Below are 21,027 nucleotides of genomic sequence, written 5' to 3'. Positions count from 1 at the left end.
GTGCTGTTGGTTGTTTGGGTCACGCAGCAAGTTTATGTGTTGCTGCGTGCCAACCGTGATTTTCATTTTTTCTGTGCTAATTGAGTGTCTGTCGTGATTCTGAAATTTATTTTCTATACTTGTTGCGTGTGATCGAGATATGATTGATCTATTTAATTGTCCTCTGAAGTCTTATTGGCTGTTATGCCTTATATGTTTGGGGAACAGCAGTTGTCGTGATCATCTGTGTTGCAACTGAATATTATCGTGGTGTGTTTGGGTACAGCAATGGTCGTGACTCCCTGCTGTGTCGAGTTTTGTTTCGTGTTGTGTTAGTTCAAGCTATCCCTCTGTCGTGAAAGCAGCAGGAGTGATTCCCTGCTGGTTGTGGGCTGTTTTTTTTAATAGCAGGGCTGATTTCTTACAGTGTTGGAAAAGTCTACTTGAATACTTGTTGTTCAAATGAGCAATATGGCTGAAAATTCGAAATGTGATTCTAAAATGAAACATATTGGGGAGTATAAGGCTTTTGCCAACCCATTCTCGTACGGCTCTTCCATAAGGTTGAATGAAACCAACTATGTCAGGTGGTCCAGAACTTTTATGATGTCGATATCTGGACATTGTCGAAAACATATTCTGTTGGAAGACGAACCCTCTGAAAAATTGGGAAAATATGTTACTTGGTATGAAGATAATGACATAGTTATGTCATGGATCATGAATAGTGTCGAACCCCATATTGCAGATGGATTGATCTACTATAATACATCCAAACTGATGTGGGACAATCTTCGTGATACATACTCACAAGAAACTAATGTGAGTCGTATCCTGCAAGTAGAACAGGAGATATATAATTTGCAGCAGGGAGATCAGACATTGGCCCAATACTATGCCTCTGTCAAAGCTACGTTTGAAAGACTTAATGCTCACAGGCCTTTTTGTTGCTCGAAGCACAAGGATCATCAAGAACAAACCATGGTTGTTCATTTTCTTACAGGTCTTTCTTCAGAATTTTCTGTTGCAAAAGTTCAAATGTTGACTGGATCAGATGTTCCTACTCTTGTTGATGCTTACAATCGTCTGAGTAGACTTGCGATCTCTCTGCCACAATCTCAACCTTTAACTCAATCATCTGCTCTTGTTGTCTCATCCGGTTATGGGCGTGGAAATATTCAGAATATCAGAGGACGAGGACGTGGACGTGGTATGGGAGGCAGAGGAAAGCTTCAATGTACATTCTATGGAAAATCTAGACATTTAGAAGATCGTTGTTGGGATAAGCATGGTCGGCCAACCTCTTCTTCATCAAAGTCATATACTCCTAAAGCAAATGTTACTACTATCGAGGCAACAAATGTACAGGAGAATATCTCTGCAAGTGATCGTAGTATCACCCTAAGTCGTGCTGAATATGATGAGTTGATAGCTCTTCGCCCTTTGAGTTTCACTCCTCCTGTAGCTGGTGTTGCCTATTCAACCGGAAATCATCTTCATCCGACTGACAGTAAGTGGATTATTGACTCTGGTGCATCCAGACATTTGTGTGAAAATTCACTTGTTTTCTCAGATATAAAGGATATTAATGCTCATCGAGGAGTCTCATTAGCCGATGGGAGTTCCTCCCCGGTCATTGGTCAGGGAAATATTTTTATATCCTCCTCGTTACAGTTGAAAAATGTTCTTCATGCTTCAAACTTTCCTCAAAGTTTACTTTCTGTTAGTTGCCTTATAAGAGAGCAAAACTGTAGAGTAATATTTGATCCGATCGGTTGTCATTTTCAGGATTTGCTGACGGGGAAGAAAATTGGTGGAGGCTATGAAGAAAATGGAGTCTACTACCTACATCATCCAATGGGTATTGTTCATGCTGCAGTGGAACACTCATTCAGTCCTGTTCAGTGGCATCGTCGTCTTGGTCATCCTTCTTTGTCAAAGCTTCGTTCGGTCTTTCCTCAAATTCCTTCCACCACATCATTTCAGTGTGAAGCATGTCAGTTGGGAAAGCATCATCGAAGTTCGTTCCCTTCGAGTCAGAGTCAGTCTAGTAATAAAGTTTTTGAACTTCTTTATGCAGATGTATGGGGTCCTAGTAAGATTCCTACTAGGACTCAGTGTCGTTATTATCTTGTTATTGTTGATGATTTCTCTAAGTTATGGGTATTTTTAATAAAAGAACGATCTGAAGTTCCAAGTATTATCAAATCCCTAATTCTTGAAATAAAAACTCAGTTTGAATCTATTGTCAAGATTGTTCGCACTGATAATAATCTCGAGTTTAAATCAAAAGATCTGTTACAATTTTACCAAGATCATGGCATCCAACCCCAAACTTCCTGTGCCTATTCATCTCAACAAAATGAGGTGGCTGAGCGAAAACATCGGCACCTACTTGATGTTGCCAGGACCATTATGATTCAATCCAATGTTCCTGCGTTATACTAGGGTGATGCGATTACCACTGCTTGCTATCTGATCAACCGCATGCCTTCGTCTTCTGTGGGTGATCAAATTCCATTACATATCCTAAAACCTAATGCCCCACTTTTTTCTTTCTCACCAAAAATATTTGGATGTGTTTGTTTTGTACACAAACTTGGCCCTGGCCGTGATAAATTAGCCGCTCAAGCTACAAAATGCATATTTATAGGTTACCCAAAAAATCAAAAGGGCTATCGATGTTATGATCCTATTTCTCGCCGAGAGTATGTCAGTGCGGATGTATCTTTCTTGGAATCCTCTCCATATTACTCTATTTTCGGTTCCCCGCTGCAGGTTGATCCAGCTGAGTCTTTTCCATTACCTATACCTCCTTTTCCTTTGGAATTTGTGCCCTCCTTACCAAACCAAACTTCATCCTCTTTCAGATTTAATAATCCTCCATTGGTATATGTGCGTAGAGCTCCACCTCCGCAAGAGCCTTCATCTTCTTCTTCTCCTGAAGTAAGTTCTACTGACAATAGTGATCTTCAGGATGATGATAACAGGCCTATTGCTCTACGAAAGGGGACACGACAATGTACCGTATATCCCATATCTCATTTTGTCTCTGATGACAGAATTGAAAATCAGATGAAGTCTTTTATTTCAGCCTTATCTACTGAAACTATTCCTCTGAACTATCAACAGGCAGAACTTGATAATCGTTGGAAGCTGGCTATGCAAGAAGAAATGAATGCTTTAGTATCTCAGCATACATGGGATCTAGTTGATTCCCCAGCAGATGCTGACATTGTTGGATGTAAATGGGTATATACAATAAAGTACAAATCGGATGGTTCTATTGAAAGGTACAGATTAGTAGCGAAAGGATATACTCAGACATATGGTATTGACTTCTTTGAAACTTTTTCTCCTGTTGCACGGATGGGTACCATCCGTCTCTTTCTCTCAGTTGTTGTTCAGCATGGTTGGAGTTTGCGCCAATTAGATGTGAAAAATACATTTCTATATGGTGATCTATCTGAGACCGTTTACATGCAACAACCTCCAGGATTCGAGGTTGAAGGGGAGTGTCAAAAGGTGTGTAGATTGAGAAAGGCGATTTATGGCTTGAAACAAAGTCCTCGTGCATGGTTTCAAAAGTTGTTTGAAGTGATGTCAAGCTTTGGCTTTAATAGATCAGCAGCAGATCATACACTATTTATAAAGAAAACTAACTCTGGCATAGTTGTTATGGTGGTATATGTGGATGACATCATTCTTACAGGAGATGATGTGAAAGCTATTGAAGCCACAAAGGCTCATCTTCAAAAACAGTTTGTTACAAAAGACCTTGGTTCACTCAGGTATTTTCTGGGTATAGAAGTTGCTAGAAGCCGTGAAGGGATGGTTTTGTCTCAACGGAAGTATGTTATTGACTTATTAAAGGAAACGGGCATGTTAGGAGCTAAACCAGCAAATATTCCCATGGACCATAAAGTTCAGTTGTTTAAAGAAGGGTCAAAACCAATTGATAGCAAAAGCTATCGCTCCCTAGTAGGGAAGCTATTATATGTAACTGTGACCAGGCCAGATATTGCTTTAGCAGTAAGCAAAGTTAGCCAGTTTATGGACAAACTAACTGAGGTACACTGGAATGCAGCCATAATGATTCTTAGATATCTAAAATCATCTCCTGGAAAGGGGTTATTGTTCAAGAAAGGTGGAACTCTGGAGATAATAGCCTATTTTAATGCTGACTATGCTGGATCTGTAGTAGATAGAAAATCTACCACAGGATTCTGTGTGTTTTTGGGAGACAACTTAATTTCGTGGAGAAGTAAGAAACAAAATGTGGTTTCCAGGTCGAGTGCAGAATCAGAATATCGGGCTATGGCCCAAACAGCTGCTGAATTGATGTGGGTTCGCACTGTTCTTCATGATCTCCAGGTGAAGGTTTCCTCTCCAATGTCCATGATGTGTGATAACAAAGCGGTGACATATATAGCAAACAATCATGTCTTTCATGAGAGAACAAAGCACATTGAGGTTGATTGCCACTATGCAAGAGATATGATTCAAGCTGGTTATATCACTACCAAATACCTAAAGTCGGAAGACCAAGTTGCAGATATGTTTACAAAGCCTCTTGCTAGGCCAAATTTCTCAAAATGTTGTGACAAGCTGAGCATGATTGATATCTATGCTCCAGCTTGAGGGGGAGTGTTGAGAATAGGTGGTTTTTAGTTTAAAGTTCTTTTATATTAGAGGTTTTTTGAATTTTTGTTTTCATAAGGACTTAGTTGTATTTTTTCCTTTTATCCTCTCTCTATTTAATATAGAGAGAAGCCCTAATCCAAATGTAACGAAATTAGTTTATGTGCAGCCGACTCTCTCTCTCTCTCTCTCTCTCTCTCTCTCTCTCTCTCTCTCTCTCTCTCTTTCTCTCTCTCTCTTTACACAGGTGGTTGCTTCCTTCTAGAGTCTTAAACTATCTTTTTTACCCTAACCTGTCCAACAAAGTGCGAGAACCCTTGCCTATTTGACCCCACCCCCGGGCGCCGGTTTGACGCGTCGCTTCTGGGCAATGTCCTAGCTACCCTTGCCCACTTATCACCATGGTTTTAAAACTTGCTGAGTCAACTCGGTGACTCGGTTGACTCGGCTCGGCTCGGCCCTCCAGCGAGTCAACCCAACAGGGTAAACTCGGCTTGCCTTGACTCGGCCATGACTCGGCCGAGTTCTGGGATATTTGAAATTTGATTTTTTGGGTATTTCAAAATAACAGTTTAATAATAAATAATAAATTACAAGACAAACCAATTCAAAGATACAATAATCTATCAATCTTTATGTGTTGATTAAACATATTGGCAAAAAAATGATTCAAAGATCTAACAAAAAAGTGAAGCATACACATATCGGTGCTTGTACTTCATATTCTGGTGTTGGGTGCCTTTGAGTGTCGTTTTATGAACACATATCATATCCTTCATTGTATATAAAAATACATTTTTGTACAACGTCTGTATCACACCTGTGCATAACAATTTGTACCCTGTCATCCTTATTTTTTGACAGAAACACCCATATCATACCAGTTGTGTTGATCTTGTACCCTTGGTCATAATTGGAATTTCTTCTGGTGATTCATTCTCTTATTGTTGTTTTACCTTGTTGCAACTAATTCAAACTGGCTTTTTATGCAAGATGATGTGTTGTTGTTCTCAATGAGGTGAGATCACTAGAAAGGATCAAAGGAAAGCTAACAAAAGCTAGGGTGTCTTCTGGAGAAGTTTAGCTGAAATTCCTAAACCATTCTATTTAGAAACTTGAGTTTAAGTATGTTTCTAGACTCAGTTACATGGTGCCTTCATTGAATACCAAAGACATGCTTGTTATGAAGAAGTTTCTTCATGTAACTTGATCTTTCCATGTGACCTTGTTATGAAGAAGTTTGTACTTTTTCTACTCTGAACTTGCAATTTTTTATTGTCAACTCTTTAGACTATATGTTTACTGAAAAACATGGTTTGAGACAAATTATATATTGTTTTTCTTTTAAAATCAAAAGTTAACAAAACCCGGTCCGAGTCACCGAGTTGACCCGCCGAGTCACGAGTCAATAAAGAACGAGTCGAGTTCCGAGTCACGGGTTTTAAAACCTTGCTTATCACTGCCTCCGGGCCTATAGAGTACAGAGTGTCGCTTAGTAGGGAACGCCCCAACGAAATTCGCATATTGGTTCATATTCATAGGGTGTGACTACGTTTTTACGTTGGCTGTCACTAGCCTACCGCAACCCTCATCCGTTATCCGGGCTTGAGACAGACGATGTATAACTAAACAGTTATGCACAAGATAAAAAAACACGGCCTAAAAATGTATAAAAACAAGTTTTTTTTTTTTGATACAGCAATCTAAAAAAATATCAGGTATGGGGATACAGGTGCATGTGCGTGTGTGTGTTCCCTTTAAATCAGGTCTGACCCAACCCACATCCCGTGTCCAGCATCTCTTCGGCCTGACACCCATACCCATGTTACATAGCATAGAAGGGAATAAGGTACTAAAGGTGTCCCTCAAACTTGATTTAAATTCAAACACTCAAATTTGAACAGTTGAACCACTAATGATATCCCCAGGCAATTCGGTGAAGCATACAAAGCATAAAGCGCTGATGTAGCAAACCTTGTAGCTTCTAAAATTTAACAATATCCATTAATCAACTCAGTGGACACAACATAGACTTTGACTTTTGAAGATTTCGCTTTCACCCAGCCAAATACCAAGTTCCTACAAGTGTTTGCCAACAAGGAAAAAAGAACCAGTTATTTAAAGCTCATAGTTTGTCCATGTTTGATCCAAATATGACTCATCCTTATATAGCACTTATGCTAAGGCATCCTCAAACCTCTGTGAAGCTCAGCTATTTCAAAATAATATGAAGAACAAGAATGAGTTTGTAGCTATTAAAGCCAGAGTGCCAGACCACCAAACATTTATATTAACATTATCATTGTTATTAATATTGATGATGACATGATAATAACGATAATAATTACTGTTATTATTATTATAATAACAAATGTGACAACATTGTCATGTTCTAGCTCATTATTAATTTCATTTAATCTTCAGAAAAAAACATGTAAATCAGAAAGCTATCTTGCAAGTACAAAACTGTAAGAAGAATAAATTTTGGGGAGGTATATTTCTAGTAGATAGGGAACTATACCTTTTTCTTAGAATACAATGGGTCATTCTCAGTTACAGGAGGGAGAATCAATGCAACCACATCATCTTCTATCTCCTGCCTTACATCAGGTGCCATCTGTAGAAAATAAATAGGGAACTAAGATGTAGTTTTGAAGTAAGGAATTCAAAAAGCAACATAACCACAATATACAAAAGATATGTGTGCCTTCAAAATTTCAAAATGCAAATTGCTTTTTGAAAAGAATACACTGGCATATTATGTTTGAACAACAAGACTCCAGGATAATTCATCACAACGAAATTGTTGAAAAGTTCAAGCACAAAGTATTATGTCAGGAATTTAAAATGATGCAAGAGTACAACCCAAGCATATATTCAAGTTTGGGTGCAGACTACACACAGACAAACATATGTACCTAAATATGTGTGTGTGTTGCTTTAGTTGTTTCACTCTGATAGTCTTCCCCAATGTTCAGCATTGTTCTTGGTTTAAGACCAAGCCCTCTGAATAAGAAAATGACAGCAGAGGCTTATAGATAGGCCATCTTTACTTTATGAAAATCCGTGGATGTAACAAAGTCACACAAATTTATACTCCTAACAATTTAAAAATGACTAGGTAGTTTCATGTATTAGTTGTCAATAACATAGAAATGTTTATAAAGAATAAACGAAACATTTTTAGATGTACTTTAGAAATGCACAATGACTTTTATATGTTTTTTCTTTATAAGTTTTCTTTCAAAAAATGCTTTCTTTATAAAATTAGTAAAATGCCCATGGTTGGTGACAATTAATACATCTAGTTACCATGTTTTTTTTGGGGTACAAATTTGTTGTGTCTATGAATGACCATGTACTTCGATAGTTGTATACCTATATATGTACATAAATACATGCATATATACATACACGCATATAATACCTACCATTACCAATGTTTTTTTTTTCATTTTTTTGGTTTTTTCATGAAACTAACCTTACAGATGTGATCTACATGTTTCACTTAGTAGAAATCGGCTCTTGAATCTCCCGATTATGACATGTAAGCAGGACTTTTAAGGCATTAAAAATCGATGGCCTACAATGTGTGATACTTTCATGGGTCATAAAATTGTGTTTTGCATAAAAAAACATGATCCAAAACCTGGTTTCCACTATTTTGAACATGTTGAATCCATCCATGAGGTCGGATTGGATCGAAACAACCGCATGGGTGATCCAGGCATTTGCACGTAATGGTGCCATTACAAAAACATTACCATATATATATATATGAAATGCCGGTAGTATCCGGTTAGGCCCAAGAAACCTCTCAAGGCATTGGCCATGCGGAGAGGGGGGGTTAGCCCCTCCACCATGGGCTTTATCTTGGCGGGGTCTGCTTCCACTCATGGCTTTGTTACAATATGTCCCAAGTACTCGACTTGGGTCTGGACAAAGCTACATTTGGCCCTCTTAGCCTACAATTGGTATTCCATTAGCACCCCTTCCAATTCCATATGGTGGTGAGCTTTCTAGCAGACTGACTGACTTTTTCGGAGAACAATGAGGGAAGACGACAACAATGAGACTGATAGAGGTGCAGTGGTGGGGATATGCCAGTTTTTCAACCAAGGCCAGTGGATCAATATGAACTGAAATCAGTTTATAAACCTTCATCAAGATCGTAGAGGTTCAGGAATGACATGACCCATTCATGTGCCCCTTTACAACACCTAGTTCATCACAATCAAAACTTGTATATATATATATATAGAGAGAGAGAGAGAGAGGAATGAAAACCTACCCAATGGAAAACCCTCCCAAACCTATCCAATGGACGTTTTATTGGATTTTTGGTGTGTGTTTTTCAAAATTCTGACCGTACAGATGTGATCTATATGCTTGCTTTTATAGGAATCGGTTCTTGGAGCATTTGATTCTGATGCATGGATAGGTCTTTATAAGTTTCAAAAATCAATGGCGTACAATTTTCATAAATTTTTGAGGCTCCAAATACCATCTTTTCTATCCAAAATTCATGATCCAAGTGTCGATTTCTCGTAAATCAATCATGCTGCAGCTAAACACATCTGTACAGTCAGAATTTTGAAAAAAATCCATTGGGTAGGTTTGAGACCGCTTTCATTGGGGAGGTTTTCATTATACATACATATATATATATATATATATATATATATATATATATATATGACAACAAGACCCCAATTTCATGCAAGACAGATGCACCATTATCAACAATGGCAGAGGACAGAAGAAAGACATACAATCCTCAAGTTTAGTAGCCCTAGGATGAAATCCTTTGCAGGACTATGTCACATATTAGATCTTCATGAACACAAGGCTACACATCTCCTCCCTACTTTTTATTTGCTGACCTATAGGTAGCCCCTCTAGCACTGTCCAAATTGTAGAGGATATGCAAATCCTAGAAACAGAGCTTCATTGAGACATCAAGGCATGTATTCCTCAAACCATGTGCAATTAAAATATTACAATCTCAAGAATCAGGGCACTCCAGCAGTCAAAAATCTTATCTGTATTGGAAGCTGGATTCTTCCACTTATGACAATAAAATGGCTCTAAAGCATTGATCCCACTCATAAGTAGTGTACTACAGCTTGTGTGGGGCCTTCTGTTTCTAGTCAGATGGAAGCTCATAGCCTCACATAACCACCATTCTCCTTATGCATAATAGATGACATTTATAGAGGTCACCCACTATAAGAAGAATCGCAGCAAATGAAAGATGACTCAGAATCAGCCACAACTTAAGCAAGCAAGTTAGGACTCCGATTTCAACTGTAAGACCTACTAAGTTGAAGGTCAAGTTAAAATTTGCATCAAAAAGTCCTCCGACCCATTTGATCATTAAAAGTATACACCACTTGCCGACTCGATGCTTCAAGAAGGCATTGAAGTGTATTTCCATTATTAATTTATTTCGTAATATGCACAATTTATTATTAAAAGTGTGCTCTTAATCTAACGAACCTAAAAATGAACAAAACAATCACAAAATTAAGGCGCCACTAACATGAGTCAATGTTCCGATAAGGCATCAAATGTGCATTTCCATTGTGAATTGTGTCCGTAATACAGAGAAATTCATGGATCATCGATTGTTCTTTAGGAAAAATGCTGAGATCGTTAAAGATACAAAAAAGGAGATGATGAATTATTAGGTTGCTGTGTATGTGCTGAACCCCAACTTTGAAAGGCTCTTCAGTTCACAAATAGCATCTGTAACAATGCCAACAACTACATCGGCAAACCAAACAAGAGAAAAAAAAATGGGAAACATCATTCATAACAACGTTCCTATGTTTTCCCTCATCAAACAAGAAAGTCCCCCAATTCCACCGATGAATTGTGTAGTTTTTTTATTGGACCAATTTGAATCTATACGTGGATAGCAAGAGCTGAGATGGATGGAAAAAAAGTAAACAAAAAAATAGATGTACAGTCTAAATGAAATCACAAAGTACGGAACTAAATCTTGGGGCAAAAGCAAACCCTATGTTTATCCGATTCTACTGAGGGAGTACGCACATTTCCTGAAGTTAACAAGATATTTCCAGGAAAGAACTTCGCTGATGAAACTTCTGCATAAATTCATATAAAGATGGGAAAGAGAAGAAAGGGACAGTATTTTACTTCCGACTCCATTGAGTTTGGGGATCGAATCGAATGGGAAAATTTTGAGCTTTAACTTTTCCCGCTACAACTGAAGCCGACACGGGAGCTTTGCACGAAACACCTTATATTCAGGCACCTGATAAAACCAAGGTCCGGCGTGGACTGGACCCAATTGTGTGAGGAGCTCCAATTAGAATCCGGGTCGGACTGAAAGGTCCGATTAGTATGTGGATCTGGGGATGGTTTGCGAAATTTCATACCAGACCCGTGTTCGACCCAGGTTCCCATTAAGATTTGTGATTTTTCAACGTAAATAAGATATAAATTATTATTTTATCGGGTATAAAACGGGTCTGGTTTTTATGAAATCTTTATGGGACTCAGATATGGTTTTTCTTATGATGGACCCAAATTTACTCAAATCCAGACCCGATACCAGCACCTCAATATCAGGTGGGTCCCAACCAGCTCTTAGTCTTAGCCCTCTTAGTAGGGCATGGGCATGCAGAAAGCAGATCGAGTGTTAGGACCAATGTTGTCAGTATCGGCTGATACGTCAGAAAATCTAATCTGAGTAGGCTATTTTTTAATAAATGCAAAAAATGTTTAAAATTAATTTTTTAATATTATTTTATGGTTGTGTCACTATTAAAAAATACAAACAAAAATATAGAATAATATTTGTAGCTGTTATAACGTGTCCCGTGTCTTTGTTCATTTGTCTGCCATGGGCTGGGTTTGGATCAAGCTTTTAGGCTCGGGGGCGTTAGCTACTGGGCCAAAATCCGGCTCATTATATATGTGGGCTGAGTCCGGGTAGGCCCGCGGGTGATCGGGTCGTCTAGACAGGCTTGAGTTATTTATTAATTTTTAATAATATAAAAAATAATTAATTGCATAGTAACTTGGTAACTATTATTATTTACCTAATTAGGTGCATTAATTTAATGAAAACTAAAAAGATAATTAGTTGGGTTCATGAAAACTTGTTAATTATTTATTTATCTAATTAGTTGCAGTATTTAGTTGAGTTTGGGTTGGCTGAGCCCGCTTCACATTAGACCACTGTGCCAATGGGCCGGGTCATGAGTTGCACTTAAACCCGACGGATCCAGCTCTAAATGGGTTTGGGCCGGCCCGATGCCCTAGGTGAGAGAAGTATGACAACTTTTCTTCTGCGATAAATGTTTAGTGGGAAGCCTGAACGAGTCAGGAGGACACCCATGAACTGCAAGGTCACATTTTGGACTCTTAGATCTTGGACACGGTGGTCCATGGGACAGTGGCCAAACGACGAAACGCACCCTTTTTAAAACAAGACATTTCCGTCATTATGAGCAATGATAGGGGCATTCTCATAACTCTTCTCTCCCTCTACCTCATCCCGCACGGCAAACGTAGCATTCGAAGGGCTGCGTCTGCAGAACGCAACGGAGGCCTCCACGTTTTCCCGTTCCACCCCTATTCTTTGTGAGTATTCCCCTCCCTGCCACTTCGTTCTTTCCTTTCTCGATAGGCCTCGTTTTCTCTTTTCATCCTTCTCCATTTCATCTGTTTTTTTTTTTCCTTTTTTTTTCTTTTCATTTCCAACATGGGCACGTATTATTTGCCGATTCCCCCACGATGAAGCTTCGTATCTGTGATCATTTAGAGCTATGGTTCATCCCTTTTTTTGTTCTTTAAATTTCATTAGAATATTTTGCTTCGTGTTATCGAGGTCGTTTTGATTTGATTTTAAGTGAAAAAAAATGGTTGCTAGGATGAGCTGTTTACGGCCTTTATTTTTGGATTTGTTTATCTCTCTTGATCAAACACTGGTGAATACGTTATGAACTGATGATTTGGTAATATTTCTGATATTCTTCCATATTAAGAGATGGTCTGTGGTGGGATGAAGATCACCAGTAGTTATCCATCTCCCAATTTTCGCAAATACCACAGCTGTGTTTTTTGTTTATGGTTTGGAAGGTTAGGAGGTTAAAGTGGTTAGGGTCTACTAATTCCTCCATTTGCAGTTTTTCTATTTCACCATGTATTAAAGATAACTATCAGTTTTGTAGTCATTGGATGCTGTTATATATGTAGTTATCTGGTGGCACTCACATTGGATAATGTTCCTGTATCCATCAGCTGTATGATTATGTATAGTTGAGGAACATTTATCTTAAGTGCCCTTCTTGTGCTGGTTTAAACCAGAGTTGCCGCAAGCTTCTTAGATAGGTGGGAAGCCTGCTTCCCGAAAATTCACTTAAGAAACTTGATGAGAATCTCGATTCTTCCATATTTCTCCTGTGTGTTCCACATGTTTCATCTATTCTTCTTATGTGTTCTCTCACTCTACTTTTCATTTTTTTGTATGTTTTCTCTCACTTTCATGTACTTTTTCTAAATTGGCAGTCGTCATTTTTAGATTTTGTTAAAATTTAATTCCTACACTAAAAAATCATGAAATTTAAGAAGAGTAACTTTTATTTTTTGTTTTTCATTTTGATTCCCATTCAATTCTTATACTATTTTTTTTATTCCTCACTTTTCACTTCCTATATATTTTAAAATACATAGCTTCCGGCTTTCACTTCCCGTATTGTTTCCCACTTCCGCCTCCTAGTTTAGCAACCTTGGTTTCAAGTGTTGTCACAGATATCACCAATATTTTGAAAATATTATGATGTTATCACAATAGTGGAAAAAATGATTAAAAAGGAAAACTATAGTTCTACTTGAAAAAAAAATGGGCTATTTATAAACATCACAATACCATCAATGTATTTTAGAATCTTTTTGTTTCCTTTTCTTTTGTAATTTTAAGTATGAAATTTGTATTAATTTGACCTTTTTACAAATTTGCATCTGCCCTGTCTTTTCTTTACATTTTTACAAAAATCAATGAAAACATATTCTTTTCTTTTCGTTTTCTGGTGAATTTTTATTTTTCTATTCCTTAGATTTTTCTCGAGATTTATAAAAAGCCTTTAATATGCCAAGATTTTGCCTTGACGAGATATGGATGAAATTAATGCACGTGACTCCTCCTATGGATTAAGGATTGAGGAAGACTGCAACATCTTAACCAAAAGGTGTTTTGGTTCATAATTGTAGGATTCAACCTCCTACCTGCCTATCCATTGACAAAAAACATTGAATGAGCCAGCCTTGTTTTCCAACGTCTTTCATAAAAACTTCCAAGAATATTTTTTTCATCCTACTTATTGTCAATTCATTGCCTGTGTTATCTTTTGTTCTCCGGTCTCCATTTAGTAATCCTGTTCGATATTCCCGTGCGTGCAATCTTTTTATTTATCAGGTTTTTAATGTTTTGCGTGCAGAGAGGTTTGCCATGAAGCATCTCTGTATGCAACATTTCTATCATCGTCATCGTATATTTTGTTAAATTTTCATGCATTCAAGTTGTCTATGTCATAGTACATGTCTCTTTTAGGCATAAATTTCTTTATCGGCACCTATCCCTATATGTCACTTTTTCCTTAGATGTTATATTCTTCTGAATTTTAGTTATCCTCTTCAAGAGACAAAGATTTTAAAGTTGACATGGATGCCAAAGATATCAAGGGTAAACTAAATTGTTGATTAATGTCGCTCAATTTTCTCTCTTAATTGTTAGAGCTTTGCCTCCATCATATTCAGTTGAAAAGATAGCTACGAAATTTAGGCCTGGCTGAAGTATGATGGTTTGGATGGAAGAAAAAAATAAACCTATCCCCTTCACATCTCCATACCACTCTTTCAGGATCTTCACAAAAATGTCTTGCTCCATCATCGATGGGTCTCCTTGTGAAGAAAATGTTTAATTTTCAATCACTATAGATTGTAGTTTCGTCTGCACGTCGTTAATAATTAGTTATCAGTAACTAACGATAATGTACAAAATAGAATGAATGAATGTGGCACTACAAAGTGTGAGTTAATTACATAAGTATTTTCTACTTTGCTATAGATGAATGTTGTGTGATCTGAATGAATGTGTGTCTTTTTGTAGAACACATTTGTCGTTAGTTCCAGCCCATCTATTTCAGTATGCAAATAAAAAATTAAGAATCTATTAAAGCAAACATATTTAGCATTATACTATATAAAAAATAAACTTAGAGAATAAGAACTTACTCTCGTATGATACCTCTAGAGGTACGAAGATAATCCATTAATATGTTGGACCATTTGTTTTGATTTATTCATTGAATTTTTCTCTGATGCCCACTATTCATCAAAGAAAGATCAATTAATAAACAAAAATTTAAAAATTTGAACATTTATTTACTTATAAATATATATCTAATATTTACTGTCTAATAGTCCCCGCTGAAAAACTTGCAAATCCCTTTCCACACTTCAGAGTCAACTTCTTCGAGAGAATGTTGTTCTGCTACGTCGTAGTTTTAAAACTTTTGGTAATGCTTGTGAAAACCTTCCCGCACCCTTGAGTAAGATAGTTGAAGTTGTTTCTCCACGCACCACTGATGTTCATCTATATCTTTATCTAAATCAAACTCTTTCTGCACCAAATTATCAAAATATATTTAGTAACACTCTTTTTATGGATTAATATGTTTACATCACATGCATTGTCATATACATTATCATATACTTATATAAATTGTCTCACACAACACCATCTTCTCGTCATTTGAGACCTTTCATAAGTTATGAGTGAGTATGGTTGGCTCCCAAATTATGCATGAAACCCTCATAAAAAATACAGAGGAACCCTCACCCACAACTCCTTGCATCCTAAGCTTGATAGTTACTAAAGTCTTTTATCGCTTGATTAGCTTCTGATGAGCTATGCATTTGTTCTTCTCATGTTTGCGTTGAGAAGATTTTGCAGTTGCTAATTTGTAGTAAGAAAGAAATATTAATAAGAATGATAGTAATAAGATTTTAATTATATTAAAGAAATATTAAATTAATATTTACCTGAGGCCATCGTGGACGACTCTAGAACTGCAGTGTCTTGTGGTGTGTGGGGGGCACATCTTCATTCCTTAAAGTATCTCTCACCTGTGATATAAAGTTGATCCCGTCTAGGTGTTCACCTTAGCTGGCAGGTGAAGAACTGATCCACGAGGAGGAAGAATACCCACCTCCTTATTGTGAACATGTCAACATATGCTAATTTCATGCAAACAATATTAGATCAAATATACTGTACAAAATTGAATCATACAAGAATATTTACTATCATACAAGAACAATATTAAATTAAATAGACGACAACAACAAAATCATGAAGTTAAAATAACATACAATTATTAAATATAAACAAGGACCATATACATTTTTGGACTCATTTTCAAGAGAGAAAAAAAAACACAAAGGCAAAAAACAAAGCAATAACACATGCACTTACGTTACACAAAGGTAGATGTTCAATTGCACTTATATCAATTTTTGAGTCGAGCGATGAGTCCTCAAACCAATTAGGATTTTATGGAAACACATGGTCTTCCTTCTCCACTTGTGATGGAGACATGTTACAGTAACAAAAATACCCTACAATATCAGAAAAATGTTCAGCTTGGTTGTATTAATTATTTAATCACATTTATTATTTCTCGCTTGTGATAGAGACATGTTTATTAGAGAATAATTAGGGTGTCTCAAGATGATTAACACATGAGTAAATAAACATATAATCTATTGATGATATGTAGGTACAAGTCAATAAACATGCTCATATAGATATGGGTTCAGAACCAGTATCTTTTTTTTTTTAGTTTTTCGTGTTCCCATGTGGTTTATTAAATTTTTAGATTATAGGAGTGAGTGTTAGTTTATGTTTTGATTTTCTTCCTTAGGCAAATTTTTTGGTTTTTTGGACTGCTTAGATAGATGTTCTTTCTTTTTTTATGTAATTCCTTAAATTTGTATAATGTAAAGGTAGAAATTAGTTTGTACTAAGTTTTTTTAATAAATTGGTTACTTTATGTTTATCTATTTTTTCAAAAGCTAGCATGCACTTTCATAGATGTATCCAAATATTTATAGATGTTTCAAAGTATATGATGGTTTGACCGCATAGACATGTTTCACATAGTTTGTTTATTAAGAATCAAACCTTGGGTGGTGTCATTTTGATCTAAAAAGCTCTATTTTGGGAGTTTTGAAATTTTAGTACATTATGGGAAGTTAATTTTTTAAGTCTTTAAATAACTTGCTCACATTTCACAATCATATTATTCAAAACACATTTTTTTATTAAACAAACCTTGTAGATCACATCCATAAAATTTGATATATATATATATATAAGCATTACATAAGATACAATTTTATAACAAACTTATCATGAGTAATTCATCAACTAGTTACTTCATATTTTTGAATAACAAAAAACAGGCAAAACTGATGTACGTAGTGAACATATTCGATTAGTTATTAGTCGATCAGCTAGTTAATTCATGTTTAGCCAACACTACACAATCACTTCTAATAGTCATATGTGCCAAACATTTCTAAAATCATTCACATATATAATATATATCCTAAACAAACACCATTCACATATAATATTTATCCTAAACAAACACCATCATATGTCCAACATGTAGACTCTATGCCATGCCAAATGCATATGTGCATGCACTCTTTTCTCTTAGTTTGCAGATTGTAAATTGCTAACTGTTTATTGAGTTAAATTTGTGATTTGTAAGAACCCCATCATGCATTGTTTTAGAATAAGCAACCAAAGGAAACAAGCGTTAAGTTTGAAAAACATCAACAATTGTAAACATTATGCATAACTAACAATATTGTTCACAACATATACTATTGTCAACAACAACATTAGCATAAAATCTATTAGTAGTATTAAAATTTTTCCCAACGGTGGAAAGATATAAGGACAATGCACAAAGTAGAAAAATACGATTGAAATAATTGCTAAAAGCCCAACACTATTGAAAAGCCATTGTATGTGTGTAAGAGAGAGAGTTGTCTAATATAAAAAATTGTGTACATGCTCAAGCATCAAAATGTTTAAATAACACTTTTAACACTTTAAGTATTAAACAAATGTGAAATGATGACCGTACAAATAACTTTCATTAAGATCAAACTATCAATTTCCTATGAATCAGAAAAAAAAATTTAGGAAGGTACCCTATGCTAAAAGTCGAAAACAGGGATTAAAGATAGGGAGAGTGACAGACTTTTGGCATCGATCAGCTCCTCAACAGTGATCAAAAGAGAAAGGAGCCAGATGGTGGATCACAACTGGCTGTGGGGACAGAGGCAACAACGGGATTTTTGGCATCCTCGAAAGAAGGGTGGAGCGAGAGGAATTCTGCATCAATCTACTCCACAAGGATAACAAGAGGGCTTTTGGCATCCTCGAAAGAAGGGTGGAGCGAGAGGAATTCTGCATCAATCTACTCCACAAGGATAACAAGAGGGCTTTTGGCACATCGATCATCTTCACCTCTACATCAACGAACAATGAGGGTGCCTTTAACGAAGAATAAGATGGTGTCCTCGATAAGGAGGACGACAGGGTTTAGAGAGAGAGAGAGAGAGAGACGCCAAAACCCTCGATGGTCATTGCGTCTTCTCTCAAATACGAGAAGAGATGAGGAGAGAGAGAGAGATGGTACTTTTGACGTCTTCGCTCAAACCCTAGAAGGGATGATGAGAGAGAGAGAGAGAGTATTGCGAGAGAGAAATCTCATGGAAAACCCTTTTCCCCCTCTAGTAGAAAACCCTATTTTTATGTAGGGAGGGAGGGAGCCAGGCAGGGGGGTCGCCTGATTAAGCAGTGAGGAAGAGGGAGGGAGTTGAGCGGGACATCACTGGAGTGAGAAGCAAAAAGGGAAAGAGTCACCAGTCGCCAGAGAGCAGGGAGAGACAAGAGAGTAAGGAAATACGTGAGAAAGAGAAAGAGAGGGGAGGCCCCGTCGGTACCCCTTTTCAAAAAAATAACCCTATAACGTCGAGAGCCAGATAACAGTGAGATCTTCTGGTTTCGTTAATGTGCTTTATCTCAATATCTAATAGCCAGAAAATCTCATCGTTATATAGTAACCTTATAACGACGAGAGCCTGATCTCATCGTTATTGATCAATAATGGTGAGATCTTCTGGCCCTTAAATATATTTGTTGATGTGTTTTAACATAATATGTAACGGCCACAAAATCTCGCTCTTAATCATAAATTTTTAACGATGAAATATGTACAAGGGCAAGGCATTTGTGGGGACATGAATAACTATAGCAATGACATTTATGATTATAGTAGAGTAATAATGATGATATATTTATGTTCATGTTATTACTTATCAATTAGCAGGGATAAAAATCTTGTCGTTATTGTTTTATCAAGTGGCAGGAATTTTTTTTCGCCGTTAAAGAATCGCTGCTACGTATATTGTTCTTGCATATACACATATCTGCATGTATGTCTTTCCTGCATATGCACAGACCACAACATTTCATTGGCCCATTTTAAGGCTGCTTCGTTTCCTAGAGCCAATTAACACATATGCAAAATTTATCATTTATTTTTAAAATTTAACATGCAAAACAAAACACTTTCAAAATGTTCTAGATAATCCAGTTCTACAATTATAATTTATATCAACGTTCATCATTTTTCAACTTTAGTTAGTTCAATAAATTATTCTAAACATATACAAACCCATAAAATCATTCTGGGTCCTAAATGCATCTAAAAAACTATTTACGCATCCCTAAGTAATTAAAAACTCGATGAACATAGAGGTATTGTACCCGAGCCTTGGTAAGGATTCAGAATAATACCTGTAGTGTGTATCAGAATCCTTGTCCGACACAAACTATGAGGTGGCGGCGGTGGATCACAAACAACAATGAGCATCTACAAAAGAAGCAGAAAATCCAATTTAATAAAAAATTAATAAACTAATAAAAATTCATGAGTTGCAATGGTCATAGCCGAACCGTCACGATTCCGGCATCAGCAGAACCCACTCTGCATCTCCACGAGGGTGGACCACACCTTGTGGACGTTGCCGTACGCAACAGTTTCGGCATGGGCAACGGTGGCGACAATATATATATATATATATATATATATATATATATATAGGAAAAACTCCTTAATTAATTTGATCGATGTGAATCACAAACAGGCCTTAGAGAAACAACAATCAGAAACTCGCCGTAATGAACATAACGAATACCGAAATTTCCAATCGTTTTTTTGTAGAATTCTATATGCAAATCTGCGACCAGCCAAAGAAAGATTAGTTACTGAAGACCTGCGAGTCACAAAACCTATGAAGACATAAAGAGCACCTAAATTCCTCTCGCTCCACCGAATTCTCGCACTCACGATCAAGAACTTACGAGACTCGTTAAACCAGAAAAAGTTTGATGCCCTACCATCCCTCTCTCTCTTATCAACTATTGATTATTTTATAAATAATGCTAAAATCTAAATAAAAAAATATTACCAAACCAACCAATCTCTTGAAGTTGAAATGAAAACACATCTATGATATTTCATATTCAAAATGTTCCATAAGTTTGGATACATGTAAAACAGATTTGGATACATAATCAGTTTGTGTTAGGGTTGACTCAGATATGAAGCAGGTTTGAATTGCAGTCACTTAAAGAATAAAACGGGCTCTAATCGAATCAGGTTCAGGTTAGTTTGGTTTTACAATCTAAAAAACCATTTGGGTCAAGTATCAAAAAGCTGATACGATCCAAAAGAGTTAGGGTCTTCATTTACAATAATCAAAATCTGACCCGTTTTCAGAATCAATATTTTGAACTCGACTCGAACCAATGAATCTATTAATATTTGGTCAGGTTAAATATATTAAATCGAGTATAGCCGATCCCATTACACCCCTATCTATGTAGATATGGGGACGTTACCCAAAGAGCGAGCAGGGAAGTTTGCCAAAATTACAAAAGCTGTAATAAAAGTTATCTACAGCTTGGTAATAGTTGATTTTGGAGTCATCAACAGAGAGAGAGAGAGAGAGAGAGAGAGAGAGAGAGAGATTACTTTCTTCAACCTAATAAAGTTGGTGGTGGAAGATATTGGTTACGAAGATTGAACAGAAATTCTTAGTTTTTGGGGCAAGAGCACAGGTATTATTTCATTTTCGTTTTTTCATAAATTGTATACACCGAAATTAATTTTCGATTCTATGATCATCCTCTAAATTGGGTGTTATATATATACTGCGCCGAGCCGTTGATCTCATATTAATTAACGTTGAACTGAACCCAACGTCGATTGTTCATTCACAGGGTGA

At 36.6% G+C, this 21,027-nt stretch overlaps 1 protein-coding gene across 1 annotated transcript in view; it reads right to left on the bottom strand.

Annotated features, from left to right (window-relative positions):
• LOC149842266 (SET domain-containing protein) overlaps positions 1 to 7,237 on the bottom strand; it is a 48,710-nt gene extending 41,473 nt beyond the window's left edge. Inside the window, exon 1 of the mRNA XM_090000622.1 lies at positions 7,142 to 7,237. Coding sequence (XP_089856748.1) covers positions 7,142 to 7,237 — 96 coding nt within the window. The remainder of the gene's footprint in view (positions 1 to 7,141) is intronic.
• Positions 7,238 to 21,027: the final 13,790 nt, after the last annotated feature.

Source organism: Nuphar pumila, chromosome 3, assembly GCF_984573655.1.
Source record: "Nuphar pumila chromosome 3, dmNupPumi1.hap1.1, whole genome shotgun sequence".
NCBI lineage: Eukaryota > Viridiplantae > Streptophyta > Magnoliopsida > Nymphaeales > Nymphaeaceae > Nuphar > Nuphar pumila.
This window is presented reverse-complemented; position numbering and strand designations above follow the sequence as displayed.